The 25,965-nt window shown below is 42.3% G+C and overlaps 1 protein-coding gene across 4 annotated transcripts in view; it reads right to left on the bottom strand.

Moving 5' to 3' along the window:
* Nucleotides 1–13,152, bottom strand: part of CCDC34 (coiled-coil domain containing 34) — a 38,534-nt gene extending 25,382 nt beyond the window's left edge. The window contains exons 1-4 of one of the 4 annotated variants that reach the window (XM_075927772.2): nt 12,689–12,706; nt 11,472–11,562; nt 11,070–11,305; nt 7,058–7,187 (exon numbers count right to left, since the gene is read on the bottom strand). In XM_075927772.2, the coding sequence (XP_075783887.2) occupies nt 7,058–7,187; nt 11,070–11,305 (366 nt within the window). In that variant the 5' untranslated portion in view covers nt 11,472–11,562; nt 12,689–12,706. Of the gene's footprint in view, nt 1–7,057; nt 7,188–11,069; nt 11,306–11,471; nt 11,563–12,688; nt 13,022–13,129 lie in introns of those variants that run through there. The other 3 variants (XM_075927773.2, XM_075927771.2, XM_075927770.2) reach the window with 3 other exon arrangements.
* Between the last annotated feature and the right edge of the window lie 12,813 nt (nt 13,153–25,965).

The following is a 25,965-nucleotide window of genomic DNA, read 5'->3' on the forward strand; positions in this document are numbered from 1 at the left end:
ATGCTACCATTTTAAATATCATTTCGCCTATAGCAGTTCTGAGCAAAAATAGATGGCCAGTATTTAAAACAGCAGCGACAACCCATTTACGCTAGCACTTTCAATGCTGCCAATGATGATGTTAAACCAGACAGGAAATTCCTGAAAGTTTTCCATAGTTTAGAGAGGGCTAAAAGTCAGGGAAGAGGGAGAGCAAGCAAAGAGGGGAAAATTCTTGACATATTTCCAATTTCTATTGTATAAAAATGTTTTCATTAATTTACAGTCAAACAGCAAAATTAACTCTGCAATCTCATCTTATTCCTCGGTATTCATCTGCATGTGCAGTGGCAGGACTTTGCTACATAAAAGGAACATATACGGTAAGGTTGTCAACATGCAGACAACCACGTGATTAACCAATAACGCTAGGCTTATCAGTTAACCCTGTCAGCTCATGTATTCCTCCCCCACCCCCCACCCATATGCATGAGGAACTGGTTTTAATTCAGCTCTTTGTGTGTGCTGGCTCCGTGGACCCACCTACCCCCTCCCTTACTGCCTCTCCTACAGAGATAACAGTGAGGCAGGAGACAGGAGTCGGTGCTTGGGGGGGGGAGGGGAGCTGGCTTTTAAGAGGCTATCAGTGGGGTAGTAGCACAGTGAGGGGCGGGCAGTGGGGGCAGGGGAGGTTCCTATTAAGTAGCTTCTGACCACAAGGAGCTAGGACCTCCTTCTCACCCTGTGGACAGGGCCTGCTGCCATCCCATGCTGTTGCCTTTGTATCAGAGGCAGCAGTGTGGGGTGGCAAGCAGAGTTGGTCTGCGCGGGGAGCCGGTTTTTAAATACTTACTCATGAAGGGAGATGTTCTGAATGTCTCCCCTCAGGACACAAGTTGATGGGAGTTGTTCATATTCAGTTAGGGGGGCTAATTAGGAGTAGTATGTGTGGAGGTTGGGAATAGAGAATGAAGTTTATAAAAGAGATGTAAGTAACTAATTGAGCAGCAGGAGGCAGGGCTGGGAAGAGCTGACTTTCTCTCCCCAGCACCATCTTCACAGAGAGGCAGGGGAGGGAGAGGCTGTGCCTCTGCTTTTTAAATGTAGTAAGAGCCACACAGAACCCGCTGTAGCTGAAATTCCATCAACTACTTGATTAGCTAATTAAATGCAATTTAACATCCTTAGTTCATAATCAAGTCCAAAGAGTTTATTCTGCAGGCAGACTTCAACTGTCATATCAGGAAGTGTGAACATCACAGAAACTTGGTGGGACAATACACGATTGACATGTTTGTACAGAAGGGTACAGCTTGCTCAGGAAGGGTAGACAGGGGAAAAGGGAGGAGGTGTTGCCTTATATATTAAAAATGAACACAAGTGGAGTGAGGTGGAGATGGACATAGGAGCCGGAAGTGTTGAGAGTCTCTGGGTTAGGCTAAAAGGGATTAAAAAGAAGGGTAATGTCATGCTAGGAGTCCACTATAGGCCACCTACCCAGGTGGAAGAAGTGGATGAGGCTTTTTATAAACAACTAAAATACCATCCAAAGCCCAAGATTTGGTGATGATGGGGGACTTCAACTATCCAGATATATGTTGGGAAAATAACACAGTGGGGCACAAAATATCCAATAAGTTCTTGGACTGCATTGGAGACAACTTTTTATTTCAGAAGGTTGAAAAAGCTACCTGGGGGAAGCTGTTCTAGATTTGATCCTAACAAATAGGGAGGAACTGGTTGAGAATTTGAAAGTGGAAGGCAGCTTTGGTGAAAGTGATCAAGAAATAATAGAGTTCACAATTCTAAGGAAGAGTAGAAGGGAGAACAGTAGAATAGAGACAATGGTTTTCAGGAAGGCAAATTTTGGTAAGCTCAAAGAGCTGATAGGTAAGGTTCCATGGGAATCAAGACTGAGGGGGAAAACAGCTGAGGAGAGTTGGCAGTTTTTCAAAGGGATATTATTAAGGGCCCAAAAGCAAGCTATTCCGCTGTGTCGGAAAAATAGAAAATATGGCAAAAGACCGCGTTGGCTTAGCCACAATACCTTGCATGATCTAAAAATTAAAAAGGAGTCCTATAAAAAATGGAAACTAGGACAAATTACAAAGGAAGAATATAGGCAAACAATACAGGAATGCAGGGGCAAGATTAGAAAGGGAAAGGCACAAAATGAGCCCAAACTAGCTACAGGAATAAAGGGAAACAAGAAGATTTTTTATAAATACATTAGAAGCAAGAGGAAGACCAAGGACAGGGTAGGCCCACTGCTCAGTGAGGAGGGAGAAACCGTAACAGGAAACTTGGAAATGGCAGAGATGCTTAATGACTTTTGTTTCAATCTTCACCGAGAATTCTGATGGAATGCCTAACATAGGGAATGCTAGTGGGAAGGGGGTAGGTTTAGAAGATAAAATAAAAAAGAACAAATTAAAAATCACCTAGAAAAGTTAGATGCTTGCAAGTCACCAGGGCCTGACAAAATGCATCCTAGAATACTCAAGGAGTTGATAGAGGAGGTATATGAGTCTCTAGTTAGCATCTTTGGAAAATCATGGGAGACAGGAGAGATTCCAGAAGACTGGAAATGGACAAATATAGTGCCCATTGATAAAAAGGGAAATAAGAACATCCCAGGAAACTACAGACCAGTTAGTTTAACTTCTGTGCCAGGGAAGATAATAGAGCAGGTAATTAAGCAGGTATAAACACCTGGAAGGTGGCAAGATGATAGGGAACAGCCAGCATGGATTTGTAAAGAACAAATCGTGTCAAACCTATCTGATAGCTTTCTTTGATAGGATAACGAGTCTTGTGGATAAAGGAGAAGAGGTGGATGTAGAATACCTAGACTTTAGTAAGGCATTTGATATGGTCTCGCATGATATTTTTATCAATAAACTAGGCAAATACAACTTAGATGAAGCTACTATAAGGTGGGTGCATAACTGGCTGGATAACCATACTCAGAGATTAGTTATTAATAGTTCACAATCCTGTTGGAAAGGTATAACAAGTGGGGTTCCGCAGGGGTCTGTTTTGGGACCGGCTCTATTCAATATCTTCATCAATGGTTTAGATATTGGCATACAAAGTACGCTTATTAAGTTTGCAGATGATACCAAGCTGGGAAGGGTTGCGACTAATCTCCAGACTAATCTTGAGGATAGGGTCATAATTCAAAATGATCTGGACAAATTGGAGAAATGGTCTGAGGTAAACAGGATGAAATTTAATAAAGACAAATGCAAAGTGCTCCACTTAGGAAGGAACAATCAGTTTCACACATACAGGATGGGAAGCGACTGTCTAGGAAGGAGTACGGCAGAAAGGGATCTAGGGGTTATAATGGACCACAAGTTGAATATGAGTCAGAAGTGTGATACTGTTGCAAAAAAAAAAAAAAAAAAAAAAAAAAGCAGCAAACATGAGTCTGGGATGCATTAACAGGTGTGTTGTGAGCAAGACACGAGAAGTCATTCTTCCGCTCTCCTCTGCACTGGTTAGGCCTCATTGGGAGTATTGTGTCCAGCTCTGGGCACCACATTTTCAAGAAGGATGTGGAGAAATTGGAGAGGGTCCACAGAAGAGCAACAAGAATGATTAAAGGTCTGGCAAACATGACCTATGAAGGAAGGCTGAAAGAACACGGTTTGTTTAGTTTAGAAAAGAGAAGATTGAGGGGGGACATGATAGTTTTCAGGTATCTAAAAGGGTGTCATAAGGAGGAGGGAGAAAACTTGTTCATCTTGGCCTCTGAGAATAGAACAAGAAGCAGTGGGCTTAAACTGCAACAAGGGAGGTTTAGGTTGGACATTAGGAAAAAGTTCCTAACTGTCAGGGTAGTCAAACACTAGAATAAATTGCCTAGGGAGGTTGTGGAATCTCCATCTCTGGAGATATTTAAGAGTAGTAAGATAAATGTCTATCAGTAAGATAAATGTCTAGACAGTATTTGGTCCTGCCATGAGGGCAGGGGACTGGACTCGATCTCTCGAGGTCCCTTCCAGTCCTAGTATTCTATGATTCTATAACAAGATTTCAATGTAAATTTGTCAAGTCTAATTTCAACACTAGAAGGGCTAGAATGAAACTTTGTTTTTAAATGAATGGTTTATATTATGGAAAATATAACAGTATTATTCTTTCAATACTGTTATTTTCCCAACAAAATGTTTAGGGTCTGTATGTTACATGCAGTTTTCATGTGAGAATCTTAGTTTTCGACATCAGTTCTTGGATTTGAAGAAAAAAAAAATCCCAATATAGTCATTGTTTAAAAATACAATTAAGAAATTATGTATTTTAACAAGATCTAGGCAATTACAGACTCATAAAGGACCTGATGAATCTGCGCTGTAGGCATGTTCCTCTGCTAGAGTGATATCTAACGTATCCTAGAGCAGCAGTTAGAAAAACAAGAGTCTGCACTCCCTGTGGGGCTGTAAGGCCCCTTGGCTGAAGCACAGCTACCTGTGGGACTAAACACTCAAGCCCAAAGCCCCAGAACCCCTGCCCGTATGGGGCACTGGATTTTTTTATAGTATGTGGGAAGTGGCAACAGTTCAGGAAAAAAAGTTTGAGAACTTCTGTCCAGAAGGTATGTGCTCAACGTGATTTGGAATGGATGTTTCTATCTACACATTAGCTTTCTTTAGGATAATTTTAATATCACTCACTCTGAAGTTTCTCAGAATCTGAGCCTAGAATACTTTTTAAAAAACAGTGTTAATGTGAAATTTTACAAACAAATATGCTTTTCTCTTCTTACAGACAAGTTTAGCAAAATCACTGAAAGTTACTAATGCTTAATATTTATAGAATTATTTTCAATTAAATATATTCAGAATTCTGTTTTTAACCCTTCTATTATTTCCTTTGGTGCCGAGAATTATATCACTGATTTTAAAAATCTATTTAAAACAGACGAGTCATTCCAAATTGTTTACTGTATAAATATTTCATTGTCTCAAGTATGTAGAAGTAGGGATTTAAGTGACTAGTCAATTACACGACAAGCATAAGCTTATCCCCAAGGGAGCAGGAGCCGGTGCCGGGGGGAACCAGCTTAAAAGCCGGTTCACCCCAGCACCAGTTCTGCAGGGGTTGGGGAGGCAGTGGGACCAGGCATGCGTCAGTAATCAGCTGATTCCCAGCTCATGCCCAGTCCCAGGATGCTGCACTTCTGCTTTTTAAATGCATTAAGAGCCTGCTGGCCAGTGACAAATCCTCCCCCCCCGTGTGCTTCAACCTTTTAAATGTATTAAGAGCCTGCTGAATCTTAACACATTTAAAAGGCAGAGCCGCAGTGGGGCTGGCATCTAACCCCACTGCAGTGCCACCGTTTATCAACTAGGCGATGGAAATTCTGTCGATTAGTTGCTTAAACTAAATTAATATTCCTATATGGCACTTTGGTTCTGATCCAATCTTGATGACTAAGATTGCACATGAAACACATTTTTCACGTATCACCAGAAATTAGTTTGAAACAAATATTTGGGGGAGGAGGGACAAATGAATGCCAACTTAATCTAAAAAGGAAGTCCAAAATATGTGCTGAATGCTAGGGAAGTCAGAACACATTGCTGCAGTTTACCAAGTAATTTCAACTTTCCTCTGACCTTGAACTCAGCAAAGTATTTTAATACTTGTCTTCAAAATGAAGGCTCCAAGTACTTTACAAACACTAATGAGTTAAGCCACGAAAAATATCTGTGTTGTATATAGGGATGCAAGCAACTAGTCAACTATCTGATACGCATAAGCTTATTGGATAGTCGAGTAGCAACTCAACTAGTTGCTGCCCCCATCCCTTGCTGCATCTTTCAGAGACAGGCAGCAAGAGGGGAGGGGGGAGAGGAGCTGGCGCTGCAGGATTGGGGGGGGGAGAGGAGGAAGATGCACAGTGGTGAAATGGCGAGTGGGGACTGAAGCAGGCCCCCGCTCCTCCATGATTCCACTGAAGCTGCTTCAGCCTTTGAAATGTACAAGTGCCCTGTGGTGCTGAGTCCAGCAGCCCGAGCCTGGTCCCAGCAGCCTCAGATTGCACTGATCACAGTGCCTCTGCATGGCGGCTCTTACTACGTTTAAAATGCAGAGCTGCAGCATGGGTAGCTTCTGGCGCTGGCATGAACCAGGACTGCTCAGTCCCAGCTCAAGCCAGTTCCTGGAGCCACCCCCTCTGCAACTCTACAGAGCAGTTATATCGATTAATCGTACAGTCAATACAGACTGTATCAACTATACAATTTGCCTGATAACCACATTTTAGCCTTAGTTGTATCCTCTTAAAATAAGGGATAAAGGATCTTTCGGAAAAGGCTTTATTTTCCAAAAGATCCGTGTCTAGACTGGCGCTTTTTCCCAGCAAAGCTCCGTGCCGAAAAAAAGAGGCAGACATTTTTATGCTAATGAAGCGGGGGAGATTTAAATCCCCGCTTCATTAGCAATTGCGATGCGTCTAATTTGCATCCCTTTTATGAAAAAGGGATGCAATCTAGATGTAGTCTTCAAGACTAGGTTATTTATAAGAAAGCAAAAGTTTGGAACTTCTGATTGTCTCACTTTATTCTGAGTAATTAAAGGATAAAGAAAAAAATTGGGATAGGAAGCACTTGTTAATATTTTGGGAAGAGGTATGAAATAGTTGTATAATACCACACCTTGGTGCCAACAGTATGCCTCATGTCTAACCATGTACCTTGGCGTGTCTATACACAACACACATCCTGTCATTCATGTTTTATTGCTAAATGTAGGTGTATTTAACCATGAGGAAAATCAAGGTACAATTACACAAATATGTTTTAATCCTTTAAAGCTGAACCACTACCAGACAGTTGTATACGAGAATATGTATACCACAACTCCAACTAAGTGTAACAATTTAGTAAAGAGAAATTAATGGAACATGAATCACACTGGTTTACCCAAACACAAAAGCTAAGCATGTCTAAAGATTCCCTTAAGCTAAAGAACAGATCTACCTCGTTTTCACAACAAACAGAAAAAAAAAATCTTCATTTCACTGCCTGTTAATCTGATGTCAAAACTAAGGAAAAATAGAAATATTCACCTCTAACGCTCTGGCTTGTAAGCGGATGCGTAGCTCTTTCTCTTTGCAAATGAACCATTCTTCCCAAGGGGAGAGATTATCTATTGGAGAGGACTGTTTTTTCTTTTCTGTTACATTACAGTTTTCAGCACTGTATTACAAATGAAAGGGAAGACATTTTAGTGGATACTACTTTCAAATCAAATTTATTTCAAAATTAACCAGTGCAACTGATATGAAATAATGACGTTTATACTTTGGGTATTTATGATACCATAAACTCATTTACTTCTGCAATTCTGTGATAACATCTAGAATAAAGTGATAAATGGCATTTTTTTGGAACTTTTGATTGTCTATTTTACTCCACATAATTAGCTCATTTTCTTAAGGAATAATTGTAATAGTCCAAACTATGGAACAGATTCAAAATGCTACCATTTAACAAGAAAACAAAAACAAAAAACCGTTCACATGTTTCCTTCCTTCTCCTGAAGTATAGATCAGGAAAAAGCAGGGAATTGAAGTTACATCTGCTATATGCCCTCTTTGACCAGTAACAAGTCCAGTGTGTCTCAACCCTTCAGGTCTAGTAACAGATTTTAATGTCACCAAGGAACCTGAACTTTGAGGAGAACTTTAATTAGAACTTATTTGGGACACCCCATATAACTCACTCATGTTCTTTTCCCCCACTCATCAGTAAGATAGCTATCCCAATCTCAAGTCAATAAAACCTGATAATACACCAGATACTTTTACACATGAGCTAGCAAATGTATGTGATATTAGACTCCATTTTGATCAAAACTAACTTATAAATGACAATGAGCTCATCTGTGAGTTTTCTACATATCTTTCTAGATTACACAGAATCTTCTCTTCTTTCAGACAATAAAAATGGAAATTCCCTCTTTCCAGCAATGTATGCTGAATTTCTTTGATGTCCTGAGGATACTTAACTATACTTTTAACATTACTACTGTGAGTAGTCCCACTGATGTAGTTCAAGAGGCATCCAGAAATGATTTAATAGTAACATTGTAAAATAAATTGACTATTTAATGAAGTATATTTAAACATAGGATTTTTTTTTCAATATAAAAGACACTGAAGATTCAGCAACTTCAGTATCTGTTCTTCATATCTAACATAAACCCGCTCCATTTATAATCAATAATAACCTATAAGGAGGATAAACATAATTATTATTCAAAGACAACACTAAACTGAGAATCACAGTAAACATTAATGAGAGCAGTGAAATAATATAAAGGGAACAGAATGATAAACATATTTGTAGAAAATAATGAGATTTAACTTGAAAAATGCAAGCTAATACACTTGGAAGAAAATAATCTAAAACTTAATTGTTCAGGTGAGGGGGGCAACCTGAGGAGTCCTAATAAAAAACACCCAGATCACAGTGGCTATTGTGTGAGATAGCAGGAAAAGAAGCCAACACAAAACTGTGTAGACAAGCGGAAAGTGGCAGGGACAATTATTCAATACATGACTGTGGTTAGAGTGCACCTTCATTATTGCACTCCATAAGAGACTGAAAACTGGAGGAAGTTTAGAGCAGAACTACGAAGACTGAGGTCTACAGGAAAGGTAACATTAAACAAAAAGAGCCTGGTGAATTAGGGAAATAAATACAGTACAAGTATTTGAAGGGTATAAAAATCAAAAACCACAAAAATGATTTAGGTTGGTAAAAGAGATTAACTATAAGTTATCAGAACAAGTTAAACAGAGAAAAATATAGGCTGAATATCATCATTAACCATTATAAGGGTTAATTGGGACTTTCAAAATGACTCAGCATTAGCCTAATTTTACTCCTATGACTTCAACCTTCCACAGTCTCCTGAGAGATGGAGCAGAAGACATATCTGAGATATTTAGACTGTTAGAGACTGGATAAAATATATTGGCTGGAAAAAAAAAGGAAAGTTTATGTATAGAAAATATGTAGAAAACTCAGATTCCCACTGGAATTTTATAAGTTAGTTTTGATCATAAGCAGTCATAATTTGGCAAGCAATGTGTCCCGGTAAGGATAGTCTTTTCCACCTTTAAGACTCTCAAACAAAGAATTCCCAAAATAGCGGCTCTGTGTGTCAAATCCAAAGTAATTTTGGGGAGTATGGTTTGTTAAAGTACAGATTTTTCTTCTGAAAACATCAGGCTCACTTTAAAAAAACATCCTTTATAAGAAAACAAATCATAGAACACTAGAACTGGATGGGACCTCAAGAGATCATAAAGTCCAGTTCCCTGCCCTCACTGCAGGACCAAGCACCATCTAGATCAGAGTTTCCCAACCAGGGGTCCACAGAACCCTGGGGTTCGGCAGACCATCATCAGGGGTTCTGCGAGAAATCATATATATATATATATATATATATATTAAAAACACCAGCTCTTTACAAGTACGTTTTTGTACAATAATTTAGCAGTAATAGAGTTGTGTTCCCTGCTGTCAACTTTTTCTGGCCAAGCAAACGTTTTCATAGGTAGGAGTTCCTCGGGATATCAAAAATTATTGTAGGGGTTCCTCCATGGAAAAAAGGTTGGGAATCACTGATCTTGATCATCCCTGATAGATGTCTATCTAATTTCCTCTTAAATGTCTCCAGAGATGGAGATTCCACAACATCCCTAGGCAATTTATTCCAGTGTTTCACCACCCTGACAGTTAGGAAGTTTTTCCTAATGTCCAACCTAAACCTGCTTTGCTGCAATTTAATGCCACTGCTTCTTGACCTATCATCAGAGGACAAGAAGAACAATTCCCCCCACCCCCTTTTTTTAAATATGGAGATATACCTATCTCATAGATCTTGATAAGTTATAGAGTCCAGTCCCCTGCCCTCATGGCAGGATCAAGTACCAACCCTGACAGATTTGCCCCAGATCCCTAAATAGCAACCTGAAGGATTGAACTCACAATCCTGGGTTTAGCAGGCCAATGCTCAAACCACTGAGATATCCCTCCTTGAAATACCCTTTTTGATACTTGAAAATTGCTATCATGTCCCCCCACAGTTTTCTCTTTTCTAAATTAAACAAGCCCAATTCTTTCAATCTTCCCTTACAGGACATGTTTTCTAGACCGTTTATCATTTTTATTGCTGTTGATGTAATGGAATCTGAAAAAGGGATGAAGTAGTCTTAAAGTTTTATGATTTTTATTTTATATGCAATAGTCTGTGATCCAACTGTGATCCAATACCATCTACAGATAATGACTTTGTGACAAAGATGCTCTGAATACTGCTTGCTGACATCTGACTCACCTAAAAGTAGGATGGAAAGTCAAAGTACCATTTTTCTGAACTAATAGAAAAATGGTTTTCAACTTGTGGCCTACAGGCCCTTGGGACCAGAAGATTATGCATAAGCGGCCATGAAAGGTGATTATTCATAGTTTCAGATACCAGAAAAGCCATTCCATTTTTTCTGATCAATCAAAAGTGCGTGAATACCGCCAGAACCAGGTCAAAACCTGTGGGCTTTTATGGTACCTATTATATTGTTTTGACTGGATAATATCACTGGTACCATAAAAGCCCATAGTTTAGCACCCTCACTCACACTGCATCAAATGTCATGCTGAACATGTGCAATATTTAAGCTGAATTCTGTTCAATCAATTTTCAGTCTACTCTAAGACATCTATAGCTGGCTTCCAAGAACCACAGATTAAACTTCCAAAGGAGTCAGCACCTCTATTTGAAAATGTTTGGAGCCCCACAAATGGAAAAAAGGTTGAAAATCACTGTACTAAAACATTCATAAACATGATATTTTATTATTATTATTTTTATTATTATTATTATTGTGCATTATTACCTTGATTAGGTGACTAAATAAGTATTTAGCTGTGTAACTTTCTACACCCAAATTTGAAAATCTAGCCTTACAAGGAAGGAGCATGATCACACATCAGTGATGGGGATGAGAACAGATCCAGGAGTCTGAACAAGGCTGCGTCTAATGTAGCAAAGAGACAGGGAATGGAGATTACCTATTGTGTTTACTCCTCTTGACGGTTGTTTGCCCCCTAGCTGATGTTGCCGCTGCCTCCCTATCCTCCTCTTCATTGCAGCTCTGGAAGCTGTGATTGTAAGTTGGGGAAAGCAGGGAGTAAGTAGAGGAGCTCAAAGGCTGCTCATCCTCAGAGCTGGTTGGGGATGAAATGCTGCAGTAGGCTTCCCTCCTCCTAGTCCTGGGCTGATCACTGAGCATGGAGGCAGTAAGCATCTGTCAAAAGTTAATGGGGTAAGAGCAGTGCCTGTCCATAGGCCCCACAGTTTCCAACACACAAGCCCCTACCACCCACCAACCTTTCAATCCACAGGTCCCTGCCCCCCTAACCCCAGCAAGGATGTGAACAAATAACTGGTTAGCCAGTGAGATTCACCCTTACCCAGGAGCAGTGGCCACAGGTGGGGGCTGTTCCAGCCCTGCAGCTGCACCTCACACAAGGGAGGGAGTGGATCCTGCTTAACTGGTTAAACCTAAGGTTTAACAGGTTAACTGATTAACTGGGATTTTACATCCCTCTTTTCCATCCCTATTGGAAAAAGAGGAGACTGAGGGGGGATACGATAGAGATATATAAAATCATGAGTGGTGTGGAGAGGGTGAATAAAGAAAAGTTATTCATTCATCTGTCAGGGATGGTGTAGACGGAGCTTGGTCCTGCCTTGAGGGCGGGGGGCTGGACTCTATGACCTCTCGAGGTCCCTTCCAGTCCTATGATTCTATGATTTGTTCCCATATTATAAGAACTAGGGGACACCAAATGAAATTAATGGGGAGCAGGTTTAAAACTAATAAGCGGAAGTTCTTCTTCACACAGCGCATAGTCAACCTGTGGAACTGCTTGCCAGAGGAGGCTGTGAAGGCTAGAACTATAAGAGAGTGTAAAGAGAAGCTAGATAAATTCATGGAGGTTAGGTCCATAAAAGGCCATTAGCCAGGGGGTAGAAATGGTGTTCCTGGCCTGTCTTTGTCAGAGGCTGGAGATGGATGGCACGAGACAAATCGCTTGATCATTGTCTTCGGTCCACCCCCTCTGGGGCACTTGGCACTGGCCACTGTAGGCAGACAGGCTACTGGGCTAGATAGACCTTTGCTCTGACCCTGTACGGCCACTCTTATGTACACCCCACCCCCAGCTTCCAACTCACAAGCCCCTGTGCCCCAACCTCAAACTTAGAATTCACAGATCCCTCAGCATCACCTATCTCCACCCCCAGTAGCTGCTAACCCTCCAGGACAGTCCTGAAGTCCCAAGGAATTAAAGATTTTTTTAAAATTAAGATTATGTCATGTGATAAAGCCTCCACACACCCACACCCGCGCCCAGAACGGGCAACAGCCCCCCCCTCCCTCCACGGGCAACACACACCCACACCCAACACGGGCAACCCCCCCCCCCCATGGGCAACACACACCCACACCCAACACGGGCAACCCCCCCCCCCCCCCCCCATGGGCAACACACACCCACACCCAACACGGGCAACCCCCCTCCCCCAGAACGAGCAACCCCGCCACCCCTCAGCTTCCAACCCACAGTCCCCACCCAGCCCCCGTTTCCAGGCTCCCACCACCCCGACCCACTCGCGTCCAACCCACAGGCCTGCGACACTCCCGACTCCCAGCGCGCCGCCGCCGGCCCAGCCCGGCCCGGCCCTAACTGCCGCGCGCTACCTGAGGCCGCTGCTTTGAAACCCGCAGCCTCGGCTCCGCGCTCCCATCAGCCCCCGCGGCCCCGCCCGCCCTGCCAATCGCCGCTTGCAATGGGCTCCATGGTAACCGGGGCGCTTCGGCCTTGCGCGACGTCTCCTGCCGCCCTCTCTCCCGCCGGCCAATCCCCGCCTCGCGCCCAGGCCCAGCTGCACGGGGGAGGGGGTCGCTCCTCAGCGCCAAGCTGCAGGACTAGCGGGAGAGGCGGTACCGCTGCCCCGGGGGCCGGTCGATACTCCCCGCGCTGCCCCAGGCCTGAGGAATCCCGCTGGGGTTGGTGATGCGACGTCCCAGCTGCCGCCCCCCTGACCCCAGCCCCGTTGTCCCTACCGCCCTGCCGGTGCAAGGCCTGGGATTTCCAGCTGGTGGGCGCCCCTCCTACTGCTCGGCTTCCCCCTCGCCGTTTGAACACCAGCGAGCCCGTCCCGCAGAGCGCGCCTCTGCCTCCTCACAGAGAGAAACTGGGTCCTTGGGGCCGCTCTGCACAGGGCCCCGAGCTCTGCTTGAAGGAAGCTGCCCAGCTGCTGTGCATTTGGACTTTCAACCCAGGCCGCTTCCAGCCCCATCGCCATTACAGCTTCGAGATATGGGGGGCACTTGTGAAATCCTTCTTAAACCAAAAGCCCCTTGGTGCCTGCAGAGCCTCATCACTGCCAGGCACAGCACTTGCCCTGGGGCCCAGGCTAAAACCTTCTGTACGGTAGCCCAGTATGGCTGTGTCCAGACTCAGGGGTTTTTTCGGGAAAAGTAGCCTTTTCCCGAAAAAACTTCCCCTGCGTCCAGACTCAAGCCGTGTTCTTTCGAAATTATTTCGAAAGAACGCGGCTTTTCTTTCGATGGCGGTAAACCTCATTTCACGAGGAAGAACGCCTTCCTTCGAAAGTTCCTCTTTCGAAAGAAGGCGTTCTTCAATGTAAAGAGGCCGTCTTCGAAAGAGAGCATCCAGACTCACTGGGTGCTCTCTTTCGAAAAAGCGGATTTCTCTTTCGAAAGAAGCCTGCAGTCTAGACATAGCCTATGAGATTATTCAGCATACCATAGGAGAAGCCTTGGGATTTCTTACACCACTGTGGGAGGCTAGGCCTGAGGCTGCTTGGGGTGCTCTGCTTTGTGTCTTGTGTGTGCGCGCCTCAGACCAGACCACTCAGACAAACCACCAGGAACAGGTTTTATTCTGTAAGAAACATAAAACAGGATCAATGTTCAGCAGCCCTTCCTCTCAGCAGGCGGTCTGTGTGCTGCTTTCTTGCACAGTCTCTACTGAAACCCTGCTGAGGGCAGAGGTTACAGCAGTAGTCTCCAGCCTTTTTAAGCATGAGATCACTTTTTGAATTTAAATGCAATCCAAGATCTAGCTCAAACCCAAATACCCTTGTCCCCTCTCCTCTGTGCCTGTTCTCCGGGGCCCCACCTCTGCTTACTCCATCATCCCTCCTTTCCTCCAGCCTGGGGTGCAGGCTCTGGTGTTGGATTAAGGGATTTGGAGTGTGAGAGGGGTTCTGATCTTACCTTGGGGTAGGCAGTTGGGGTACTAAAGGGGATTCTAGGTGCAGGCTCTGGGAAGGCATTTGGATGCAGGGGTACTCAGGGCTGGGGCAGGGACTTGTGGTTCAGGAGGGGGTTCATGACTGGGGTCGGATTTTGGGATGTGGGCTCCTGCTAGGCACTGGTTATATCAGTTGGCTTCTGGGTGGTGGTGCAATAGGGCTAAGGCAAGCTCATCCCTGCCCTGGACTTGCATCACTCCCCAAAGCAGCCAGCAAACTTCCTCCCAAGTCCTGGTGTGCCCCCTATTTGCTCTGTGGAAATGGGATACAAGCGGGAAGAGGGTGCACCTTGACATGAACACCATTCCTCTCCCTCCCCTGCCCTACCCAGAAAGCAAGAGGCCCCTGAGGAGACAGCTCCAAGGCAAAGGGCAGGAGCTGCACAGCAGTGCAGGGAAGAGCAGCTGAAGTGCCGGCACTTGATAGCCTCTTGGCCAACCAGTCAGGATCACCTGTCAGAGGCGCCAACATCTACCAGTAGATCCCAATCCACTGGTTGGTGACCACTGGGTTACAGCATACAACACAGCCCCTTTACAACATGTTTCAACTCCCACAGTAACTAAACCCCACAATAACCAAATCCAGGTTCTCCCTTTGTGTCACTTAAACTCCTCTCAGAGTGCTCTATAGCCCTTTCTGGTCCTACCTGTAAAAAACATAAAACAGGATCACAATTCAGCAGCCCCTCCTCTCAGCATGTGGTCTTGTGTGCTGCTTCTAGCAGTTCCTGCTGAGACCCTGCTGGGGTAGAGGGCACATCTTGTCAGGAACCAGGAAGTTCTCCCAACATGCTGCAGTTTGTAATCCATGACTTGTAGTTCCAGGGCTGTTGCTGAAACACACTGGACCTTGGGCTACATAGGCAAGGGCAGATATGGGTACAGAGGAGCCCACCATGGGTGGCTCTGTGGAATCTGAACTGTTTACTCTCCCCTTTTAATGGCCATACCAAATTCTAGCATCATTTGATTTCAAAATGAAAGAAGGTGAAGGGGAAAAAATAAGTGATTTCTTATCAATTTCTGTTTAGACATATTTCTGTATTAGCATTGCTTTGCTTACCAGAAAATTGGAAACAGCAGCAACAACAGTTGAAGGATAATTGATTTCTTCACAGTCCCTTTAGTCCACCAGTGATTAAAAAAAGAGAGAGAATATTCAACAGGTATAAATCAGCACAGCTCCATTGAACTCAATGAAAATACTCATTACAGATGGGATCAGAGTTTCACTATCATTGAAACATTCTTCCTGCACAAAGACTGTAGCATTGGGTCCCCAATGTATTTTAACTTGAACACAATGGTAACAGCATGTAAATAAACAGACTTCTTGGCATTGGTAGGGTACCACAACATTTAAATGTCACAAGTAGGATACTAAACTGAGGTTGTTCTCCATTTCACCTTCATGTTTAACATATATTTTCATAGAAACAGAGTTTATGCAATTTTTGATTACCCAGCCTGTCCCCTTGTCAATGCAAGATTGTTCCATACAATATTTTCTAGCGATTTATGCAATTTAGTTTTAAATGCGTCATACACTTCCATCACTTCCCTTAGGAGACTATTACACACTCTAGCAAATCTAATTCTCAAGATTTTGTTTCGTATAATATGCAGCTTTTATTTTTTCTTTTTTAGTTACATCCCTTTACTACTGGCTATTCTGCCTTTTGGCTATCTTACTAAATTCCTCTCTTCTTGTAATTTTTACCACTTAAATATTCATAAAATTAGTGTCCAGTTTTATCCCCATATACTCCTCAGGGACAGGATTGGCCATTTACATTTCAGTGCAATTATCTTAGTCATGCCACACATATTTACCACTTTAATCTTGCCTCATAAATCAGTCCTTCCTTGTGCTCTTTTGTGAACTCCCTTCAGTTAGTCAATATAGTTACTGAATTGATGTGCCAAAATTTGAATGCAATATTTTTAGATAGGATCATAACCAGAGCTGTATTGAGTGATTATCATCTCTCTAATCTATTATGTGCAGGGCTTGCCAAGTGGCGGCGAGCCCTACTCGCCAGCCGCACGGTGCTGCACTCTGCGCATGCACAGGTTGCTCTGCGCCGGCTCTTCCGGGGTGTAATTACTTGCCATAGGCGAGTAGATTACACTAATTGTCGAGCCCTGATTATGTATATGACTTTATATATACAGAAATGCATTCCAATGTTTCTACTACCAACTATCAGATGTTTTTTCAACATTACTGATTTCTACTGCCAACTGAGTATCTGTTTCAGCTATTTCCTTCCAGATTTACTAGCAAGGTGAGTTTTCTGCCATTTAAATTTGCTAAACAACAAAGTGACAGAATATGAATTTGGCATGCCTATATAATTAAAGAGGTAGGAAACTAGCACTGGAATGGTCTAATAGGGTACATCTGTACTGCGCCATTATTTCAAGATAACTAGCATTATTTCAAAATAACAATGTGAGCATCTACGCAGCCATTCCGTTATTTCAAAATAATTTAGAAATAATGGACGGCTTATTTCAACTTCTGTAATCCTCATTCTATGTGGAATGATAGTTATTTCAAAATAAGGCATGTGTAGTTGCTCAACTGCTGCTATTTTGAAATATTCCCTCCCCAGTGCCTCCTGGAGCTCTAAATTGAGGTAGCATGTCTACATTAGGGAAGCCTGCCTCGGACTAATTTTGAAGCTTCCCTGCAGAGTAGATGTGCTATTTTGAAATGTTATTTTGGAATAAATATTCCGGAATAGTTTATTTCAAAATAAGTGTGCCCAGAATGATAGTTCCAATGGTATCCAGGACTGTGATTCACCTTGTTACACCCCTGTCTGCAGTAAGAGGGAGATTCAGTTGGGGATCAGTAACCCTATAACACTAGCTTTGACCCACCAAAAACAACTATGGACTCTGCCAACACTTACTGTACCGCGTAAGTTAACGATAAGTACACATCATTCCCCAAGTCCCTTTGAGGTGTCCTTGTGACGGGTTACTTCTCCTTTTGTGAGTATTGTGATGGTTATACACACACACTTTATGAAATGGATTTATGAACATAAATTTATATAACTCAAAGGTGCTTTCAGCAAATGACTTCATGTAACCTATCAATCTTTATTTCTTAATCGTCTGGATTGATTTATCTTATTTTGGGGTATGTATCATTCTTGTGTGTAAAATTAGACACATGGAGCAGGGAATTCTTTATGGGTTTTAAATGTATGAAAGAAAGCCATCAAGAGAGGCCTCCATGTCTGAGCAATCATATGCAAATAGCCTTTTGCCCTTAAGTCTTAGCAGTAGTTAGTCTGGGGAAATCACGTCTACCCTTAACTGATCAGGTCACTTCCCATGGAAAAAGGGAATCTTTAAAAACAATAGGAAAGTAGGAGTCTTATCTTTGACTGGCACACGCGGGAGAGCCAACCAGGGACTCCAAGGGAAGTGGAGATTTCCCTGGTTTGAAAATGCAGCTGGAACAGAGTTTTAGGGTGAGAATCTCCAGTGAGTGGGAAGGTGAGTGGCAGTGGCCATGTCAGCACCCCGGAAGTCTCCCCAGTGGGTCATCTATGACCTCGCCCCGTCAAGTGTCTTCTATGGACAGGATCTCATATGGAACTCTTATCTGGTCCTGGTATCGCTTGTAGGTTGTTGATCGTGCTAGATGGGTCTTCAGTGCTTTCCCTCTGTTTGCTCATAACACGTGCAGCTCTGCATTAAGATATCTATAATTAAATCTTATCCTTCAGGGTTACGGCCAACATTGTGCAGGGATCAGGAAGGAATCCACCCTGAAAAGCACAATTGATCACATATATATGCTTTGGTCATACCTGCTGCTGCGGGGGAGGGGAAGAAAGTAAGCAATTGCCTCTGGGGCCCAGCAATTCAAAAGGATTTGTGGCTCCCAGCTGCTGCCACCACCACCACAGAAACAGGAGCAGCTGGAGCCTCCAGCCCTTTAAATCACTGTAGGAGCACTGCATGGGCCCACTCTGGGTACCTCTGAGGGCTGGCTGCAGGGAGAATGCCAGGTGCAGCATGCTCTGGGGGGCACTGAGGGCTGGCTGCACCACCTGCCTGAGGCCCCGTCCCTTCCCAAAGCATGACGTTGGGCATCCCCCTCTCAACTTCACCCAGGGGCCTGGCCAGTCTGTCAGCCCACTGACTGGTGTTTTTTCACATCATCTGAAGCATCAGAGATTTGCTACCGCTGAAGATGGGACACTGGAGAGGGTGGCCACTTCTCTGAAATGGTAGAGAATTCTTTTTTCAGAAGCTTGGCCAATGCGTCTTGCTCGAGTTCAGGAACAAACTGGTTGTGAAGGAATTCTCCTCCAAGTCAGACTGGCTAGGACCTTTGTGGGCTTTTTTTTTTTCTTTCCATCTTCTTCTGCAGCATGCACCATGGATTGCATGATAGGGTCATCCAGACATTTTCCCTGATCTATTCTCTGCCATTACAGGGGCCTCAGATATTGGTGCCATTTTTGGTTTCTCTTCTGCGAATGTGATCAGGTCCTTTCAGCCCTGTAGGTACGCAACTCCAGCTATGCAGAAGTTTGGTGCTGTCCCCACCACAGGAGGCCAAAGGGAGCAAACACTCATCAGCTTCCCTTACTCTTTGTGACTGCAAGGAGTACAGATGCTGTCTGTAGCTGCCCTCAACATTTGATTTATGGGTCTATTCAAGACCCACTAAATCAAATGCCAGAATGTTGATCTCCAGTGCAGTGCTCTGAGACACACAGTTAAGCCCCAGTACAAGTACCAATAGATTTACAGAATTTTTCCATCAACCTAGCTACTACCTCTCAAGGGCAGCGTTTAACAACTGTGATGGAAGAATCCTTCTCTGCTGATGTATCAAGTATCTACACTCAGGCACTACAGTGCTATTGCCGTGCCACTAAAGCATCTGATGTCATCATACCCTAAGTTCCTGTTCAGCACTCATTCACTAAGGGGTAGTCTCTTTTGATCATAGAATCATCATAGGACTGGAAGGGATCTCAAGAGGTCATCGAGTCCAGCCCCCCCGCCCTCAAGGCAGGACCAAGCTCCGTCTACACCATCCCTGACAGATGTCTATCTAACCTGTTCTTAAATATCTCCAGAGAGGGAGATTCCACCACCTCCCTTGGCAATTTATTCCAATATTTGACCACCCTGACAGTTAGGAATTTTTTCCTAATGTCCAATCTATATTGGACAATCCTAATGTCCAATCTAAACCTCCCCTGCTGCACTTTAAGCCCATTACTCCTTGTCCTGCCCCATAATTATGTTATGTTTTTCTGTTTAGTGGGCTTTGACTCAAGCCCTCTAAGATCAGGTTGCTTATTTTAAAAAATTATATACAAGTTTTTAATTACAGCTACTGAAAGTTCTAACTAGAAAATTTGAAAAAGTTATTAGATGCTAGAAAATGTATTCTGCTAAATAATCGAGAAAAAGCCTATGAATAAGGAAAGGTGGAAAAGAAACAGGCAATCAAAATATTTATGAGTTACAGCATTTATTACCACGTTGACACTTCGACTGATAATAAAAAGACATTTAAATTGTCATAAAAACCCTTTCGTGATGTTGTAGCAAGACAGACACCCCTTTCACCCCCATCACATCCATCTTATTTGCCTCTCTGAGGTCCCTGAATCATACAGGGCAGAGAAGGAGCAATAAAATCAGCAGAGTCTATGCTGGCTCATCTGATCCTACTAAGCTGAAAATATAGATATGAGGAGAGAAAGATTAAGGCAATAAGCTGACCTCGAGGCTGCAAGAACTGCCTTGGCTGGCACCCATGTTGATACGATCACACACAGTGTCCCTGGGAGAGGAATCTCCCACTGAGAAAAGAATCTCCAGTACTTCCAATTTAGTTCTCTCTCTTACAAGTGTAAATTAAGTTCACAACTCCCTTGTAAGAACTGGTGTCAACAAGACAGACCAGCACCATTTGGCATCACAGATAAGAAAGAGAAATACGTGACCCCATGGGTATAAAGATGGGTCCAGCAGCACACTCACTTTCAGTGTCAATCTACCATCTACCTGCTGGTCGGGTTAGGTGTTTGACCTCCCGAGGTTCCACGGGAACGCCCACCTCGTATTCGTCTTTCCTAGGAATTGAGAGACCGGCCCTGGCCTGACACGGTGGAGTCGAGAGGCACAGAAGGGGGTAAAAATTGTACCTGGATGTGGTCCTTTGTCTTAAGTGTACACATAGACTTAGAACTCTTTAAAGATTAAGCTGTCACTTGGTACCATTATTTCTATTTTCTATCTTTATTTTCTTTGTAACCATTTTTAAGATCTATATTTGCTAGCAGTTAAGAAAGAGAGCAATAGCCATTGTAACCATATGATTTATAAGCTTCTTTAATAAACTTGTAACTGTTTAAGTTTTAACCTGACTCCTTCTGTTGCTGTAACAGAACCAAGCACAATTTAAAAGAACTTCAGCCGGTCATAAGGGACAGGTATAGGAAGAGCTCGGGCGTTTGAATCGTGTCATTCCCAGGTGACAGATCCATTGGGGCATCTCTCAGTCTTCCCTAGACTGCCCGCTGCGAAGGGATCCTGTATCCTAGCGGCTGAAATCTGAGATGTAATGGGCTCTTCCTATAAACTCGGGGCGTCTGTCAGCCTATTGGCAGCCCTCTGCGATGGGACCCTGGTCCTAGCAGTAAAGTCACGGACGTTAAACTCTTTTTGGGGTGCCTTCCAGCCTCCTAGGCTGCCCACTGCAACGAGACCTTGCGTCTCAGCAGTTGAAGACTTGGGTGTAACACACATGCACACACTGCCCTGACCATCGGCTGACAGATATTCTTAGTCTCTTAACTTAAAAACATGAAAAGTAGGCATCATTAATCTAATTCCCAGAAGATACTGATTTACGCATAGCAGATGTTGTCAATTTAGACATTTCTTTTGGCTGAGATTCATATATACTAATCCTCATTTAAACTTGCAATTTTGCAGATTAAAAATGTGTTATCTGAACATCACTTCGAAACGCAGATTTCACAGCACTCATATTTTCTTTCTATGGATCTGTCTGATGAAGAATCTAGAAATTTGCAGGGTTCCCAATTCACCAAAATCTTGTTTCTGAATTCTCTAGCAAGTTAACAGAGGGCAAAAAGTTGAGCATGTTTCCCTGAAGCCTCGGCAAAATTAAATAATGCAATTTATTCTTAGCTGTACTTGGTAAAAGGAAACATTAAATTCACATTTTATAGTTTTCAATAGTTTTTCAAAACTAGGAAGTACATCTAAATTTAAAATGCCTATTCTTCATGCACTCTATGTTTTACTTTCCATTTTGTCTAAAAATATGCTGTCTAATCTGGTCATTGTCACATCCTTAGTCAAATCTACAGATTGAGTATTTGGTCTTTAAACCTGCAGTTTCCAACAAAGGGAAGAATAACAGAGTTTTGAGCCAGGGAGAACACCACTTAGCCTCATACCAATCACATGAATACACCAGGCACTCATGGGCCACCCTGCTACTATCTATGTTTGTGAAGATATAAAGGCTACTTTTTGTTCTAATTGGTCATCTTTTCCCAGAGACTGTGGAATATGGGGCACCTTAATTACAACATGATTAGCATTCCTCATTCTTCTAAAGTTCTTGTGGGCTCCAGCCCAAACCCTGATGTATATGCTGAAATTTTAGCTGAACAGCCTCTCAGCTGCAGCCACGCCGCAAGTCTTTCATTATAGTGTAAATGTACCCTTAGCGTCTATGTTCAAGCCAAATTTGTGTCATTGTTTTTAACATTATTTGAAGGTCACCATCAATCAGTCAACTGTGTGGCCCTTTTTTTCCTTTGCAAAAAGTCTTCACTTGAATGATCATCTAATTGGAGTAAAAACTCCCATTAACAATATGGTTTCTGCTTTCTTTTTATAACCAATCATATGGTTAGATTGAGTCTTTCAGAAAAAAATGCAGGTAGTGCCTTGTGGCTTTGTAACCCAATGAAACATGATATTTTGACAGTAAATCTCCACTGACCTACTCAGAAACAGGAGTCTACTTAATCCCAACTAAAAGCAAAGATTTTTATAGCAAATATGAGTGTTCTATTTCATTTACAAAATCTATTTAATTTCATTTTATAATATAAATGTAAAACATTTATAATTACATTTGTAATAATACATTAAACTCATGCATCCATCTAATTCATTATGGTGTATGGATGCCTCTACAATTTACCAAAAACAATAGTTTGTGATGCAGTTTCCTCACTTCTCAATTGTTTTCATTCATTCAAATTTTATAAAATTCAGTCATTAGTAAAGACTAAAAATACAGTCTTTAATAGAAATTAGCAAGAGTCTTAAAAAGAACCTTCAGCAAAAGAAATTGAAACTTGGAAGCTAGAAGAGATCAAAAGCACCTACGCAATAAAAAAACTAATTAAACTGAAAGTACAATATTTCAGATATGGATAAGCTTCTGAAGCAAGCTATGCATGCTTTTATTAATTAAAAAGTATTAACTTGCAAATTAGAACAGACAAGACAAAATTGGATGATATATGATATAAAAGCTGTTCAATAAAGTCCACAGAAGCTGAAGATAAAAGGTTTTGTATACAATTTTGAAAAGTTTACTTATAATTATACACACACACACACACAGGATTAATCTGGAAGGGTATAGCTAGAACCAAAAACTTCAGGTTTGGAATTGACAGCTTGGGGCTTGAATAAAAGTTTTTTTATACATAAACAAAAAAGGCTGAAATATCAGATTAAGAAAACATTTTTGTACATGGAAGGATTGGATTCTGCAAGTTAAACTCAAACACTAGTTTAATTTTTAAAAGGTATAATACAATAATCCAATTTTGTCTTTGATCTAACAATATTTTAAATGTTCTTAGAAAAGCATGGGCTTGCAGACATTACTTGTTTAAAACTTTCATCGAAGGAATAACTGCACAAAGTCTGCAGGAATGGACTGGACTCCCAATTAGAGATTTTGAAGCCCAGGTAATCACTGAGGCATAACAGCAAGCTGCTAAAATATTTGAAGAAGCTGATTTCAATAGGAGCCCAATATGGTAATGCCCCCCCCCTTTTTTTGCCTTTTAATAAATTTTAATAAATAGAAAGTTATTTCTAATGGAGATCTTATTATGTAAGAGATTAAGTTTCTCCTTTCAGTATCTTCCCATGGACAGCCTATCCCTAAACAAAGGGGCTACGTCTACACTGGCATGATTTTCCGGAAATGCTTTTAACAGAAATCTAGACGCGCTTTTCCGCAAAAAAGCCCCGATCGCCATTTTCGCGATCGGGGCTTTTTTGCGGAAAACAAATCTCTGCTGTCTACACTGGCCCTTTTGCGCAAAAGTTTTTTGGAAAAAGACTTTTGCCTGAACAGGAGCAGCATAGTATTTCCGCAAAAGCACTGACAATCTTACATGAGATCCTCAGTGCTTTTGTGGAAATTCAAGCGGCCAGTGGAGACAGCTGGCAAGTTTTTCCACAAAAGCAGATGATTTTGTGGATAAACTTGCCAGTCTAGACACAGCCAGGCAGTTAGTACCTCCCACCAGCAGTAGACAAGAAAAAAAAGCCAGAGTGCTCATGATGTCACTCTACAGCAGTGGTTTTCAAACTTCTTCTCGTGACCCAGTTGAAGAAAATTGTTGATGGCCACAACCCAACATAATGATGTATTTTGACTAGAATGCAGGCTACAAAGTGGAGTTGGTGATGAAAGGTTTGGAGTGCAGGAGGGGGCTCTGGAGGGGAGAGGGCTCAGGGGACTGGGGCACGGGCTTTTCTCTGGCTACTCCTGGTCAGCAGCACAGTAGGGGAGCTAAGGCAAGATCCATGCCTGTCCTTGCACTGTGGACCGTGCTGCACCCGGGAAGCAGCCAGCAGCAGGTCTGGCTCCTAGGCAGAGGCATGCAAGTGGCTCTGTGTGCTGGTCTCGCCTGCAGGAACCTCCCCACCACTCCCATTAGCCAGGACAGGACAGGAGGCCTGCTAGAACACCCCCACTGGTCATCTACTTTCCCTACAGCAAAGTGATCCGCTACCTGACATTCCACAACCCAATACTTGGTCAGAACCCATACTTTGAAAACCACTGCTGTACAGCTATAGAATATGGAGGACAGATGACCTCCAATTGTTCTCCTACATCTCGAATGTTGGGTGAGTTCTCGGTTGGCCTAGGTCCAGTGTTTGTATGTGTCAGGATTTAGGAAAAAAACACCCTAATCCTTATTCTAGCTGTGAGGACGGCTTTAAGTCTGGGTCTTAAAAATAAGGGTTGGAGTTAGAAAAAATCATGTCATCTGTTTGTTGTGTTTCCTGCAGCGACTATAAAGGGCTCAAGGGTAGATGCTAACAGCTGTATTCTCTGTTGGTATCTCCTGTATCCTACGCTGTGGCTGGACTACTTATGAGCATTATTATTCCATCTAACTTGCGAGGCATAGGACGGTGTTGGCAGGTCTTTTCTACTGTTTAATTGGATTTCTTAATTTCTTGAGAAAGCCCACTCCTGCCACCCTTATCTTGTGTTGGAGGAGTTGGGCCTCATCTCAGTTTTGCAGCCCTCTTTCTCAAGGAAATGATTTCAGAGGATCATTGCTTACATTCCTCCTCCCTTCTATCTGTCTGATAGAGCCCATTTCACACTTGTTAGCTTTGGCAGAAATTAGGGGAACACAATTAAGCACCCACTAAGTCACAATTGCAATTAAACATATCACAAACCAGTATTTCCCAGCTTTCAAAATGGAAACATTATTGTAGCCTGAGTTTAACAGTATCTGATAATTTTAGTAACACTTGGGTATCAATTTAATGAAGACTTTAAAAAAATTCTGCTGCTCCATTCCCTATTGGAAGTTTGACAGTAGTTACCTTTTTCTCCTATTGGTAGTATTTTTCCATTTGAAACTTACTTTTCAAAAGATCTGAAAATAGCTACATTGCCAACAGGAGTGTAAAACTATGCATCTCTCACATAAGTGACTCAAAAGTGATACAAACTTGGGTTTTAAAATGATGGGTTTAACAAAAATAAATATTTAACATCTGGATGACCTTCCAAGTCATTCTAAAAATATGCAGGTACCTTTGGGCATAAATTCTATATTTCATAATGAAAAGTGCTTTGTAAAAAGCCAATCAGTTCTCTGAATGTTTTAACCTAATATTGTAGACTTGCAAGACGTTTAGTTTATAATTTAAACCAGTAACTCTGTTATTCTGTTAGCACATCCCCTTACATATGTGGTTGGAGATTTGGAATACACTGTATCAGATACCATATTTATGAGCATAATTTACCATGATGATTCTGTGCATCTGAAATATTTCCAAGATCTTATTCATTTTTTAAGAAGTGTGATTTCTAGCAATATCCATGTATACTTTATTTGCTTTTAGTGGGACACACTGTGCCAACTTAAAATGAAGTATTTATAACTATAAGAAAGCTAAACCTCTGGGATGGTTTTCTTTTGTCTCTGCTTTTGTTTGTTTTTACATGAATAGTTTGGTTTACAAAAATTACAGCATATAGTAAATGAAACCCACCCAATATTTTCTACAAATGACATGA

The sequence above is a fragment of the Pelodiscus sinensis genome, chromosome 5, assembly GCF_052426305.1.
Source record: "Pelodiscus sinensis isolate ZL-2025 chromosome 5, ASM5242630v1, whole genome shotgun sequence".
Lineage (NCBI taxonomy): Eukaryota > Metazoa > Chordata > Testudines > Trionychidae > Pelodiscus > Pelodiscus sinensis.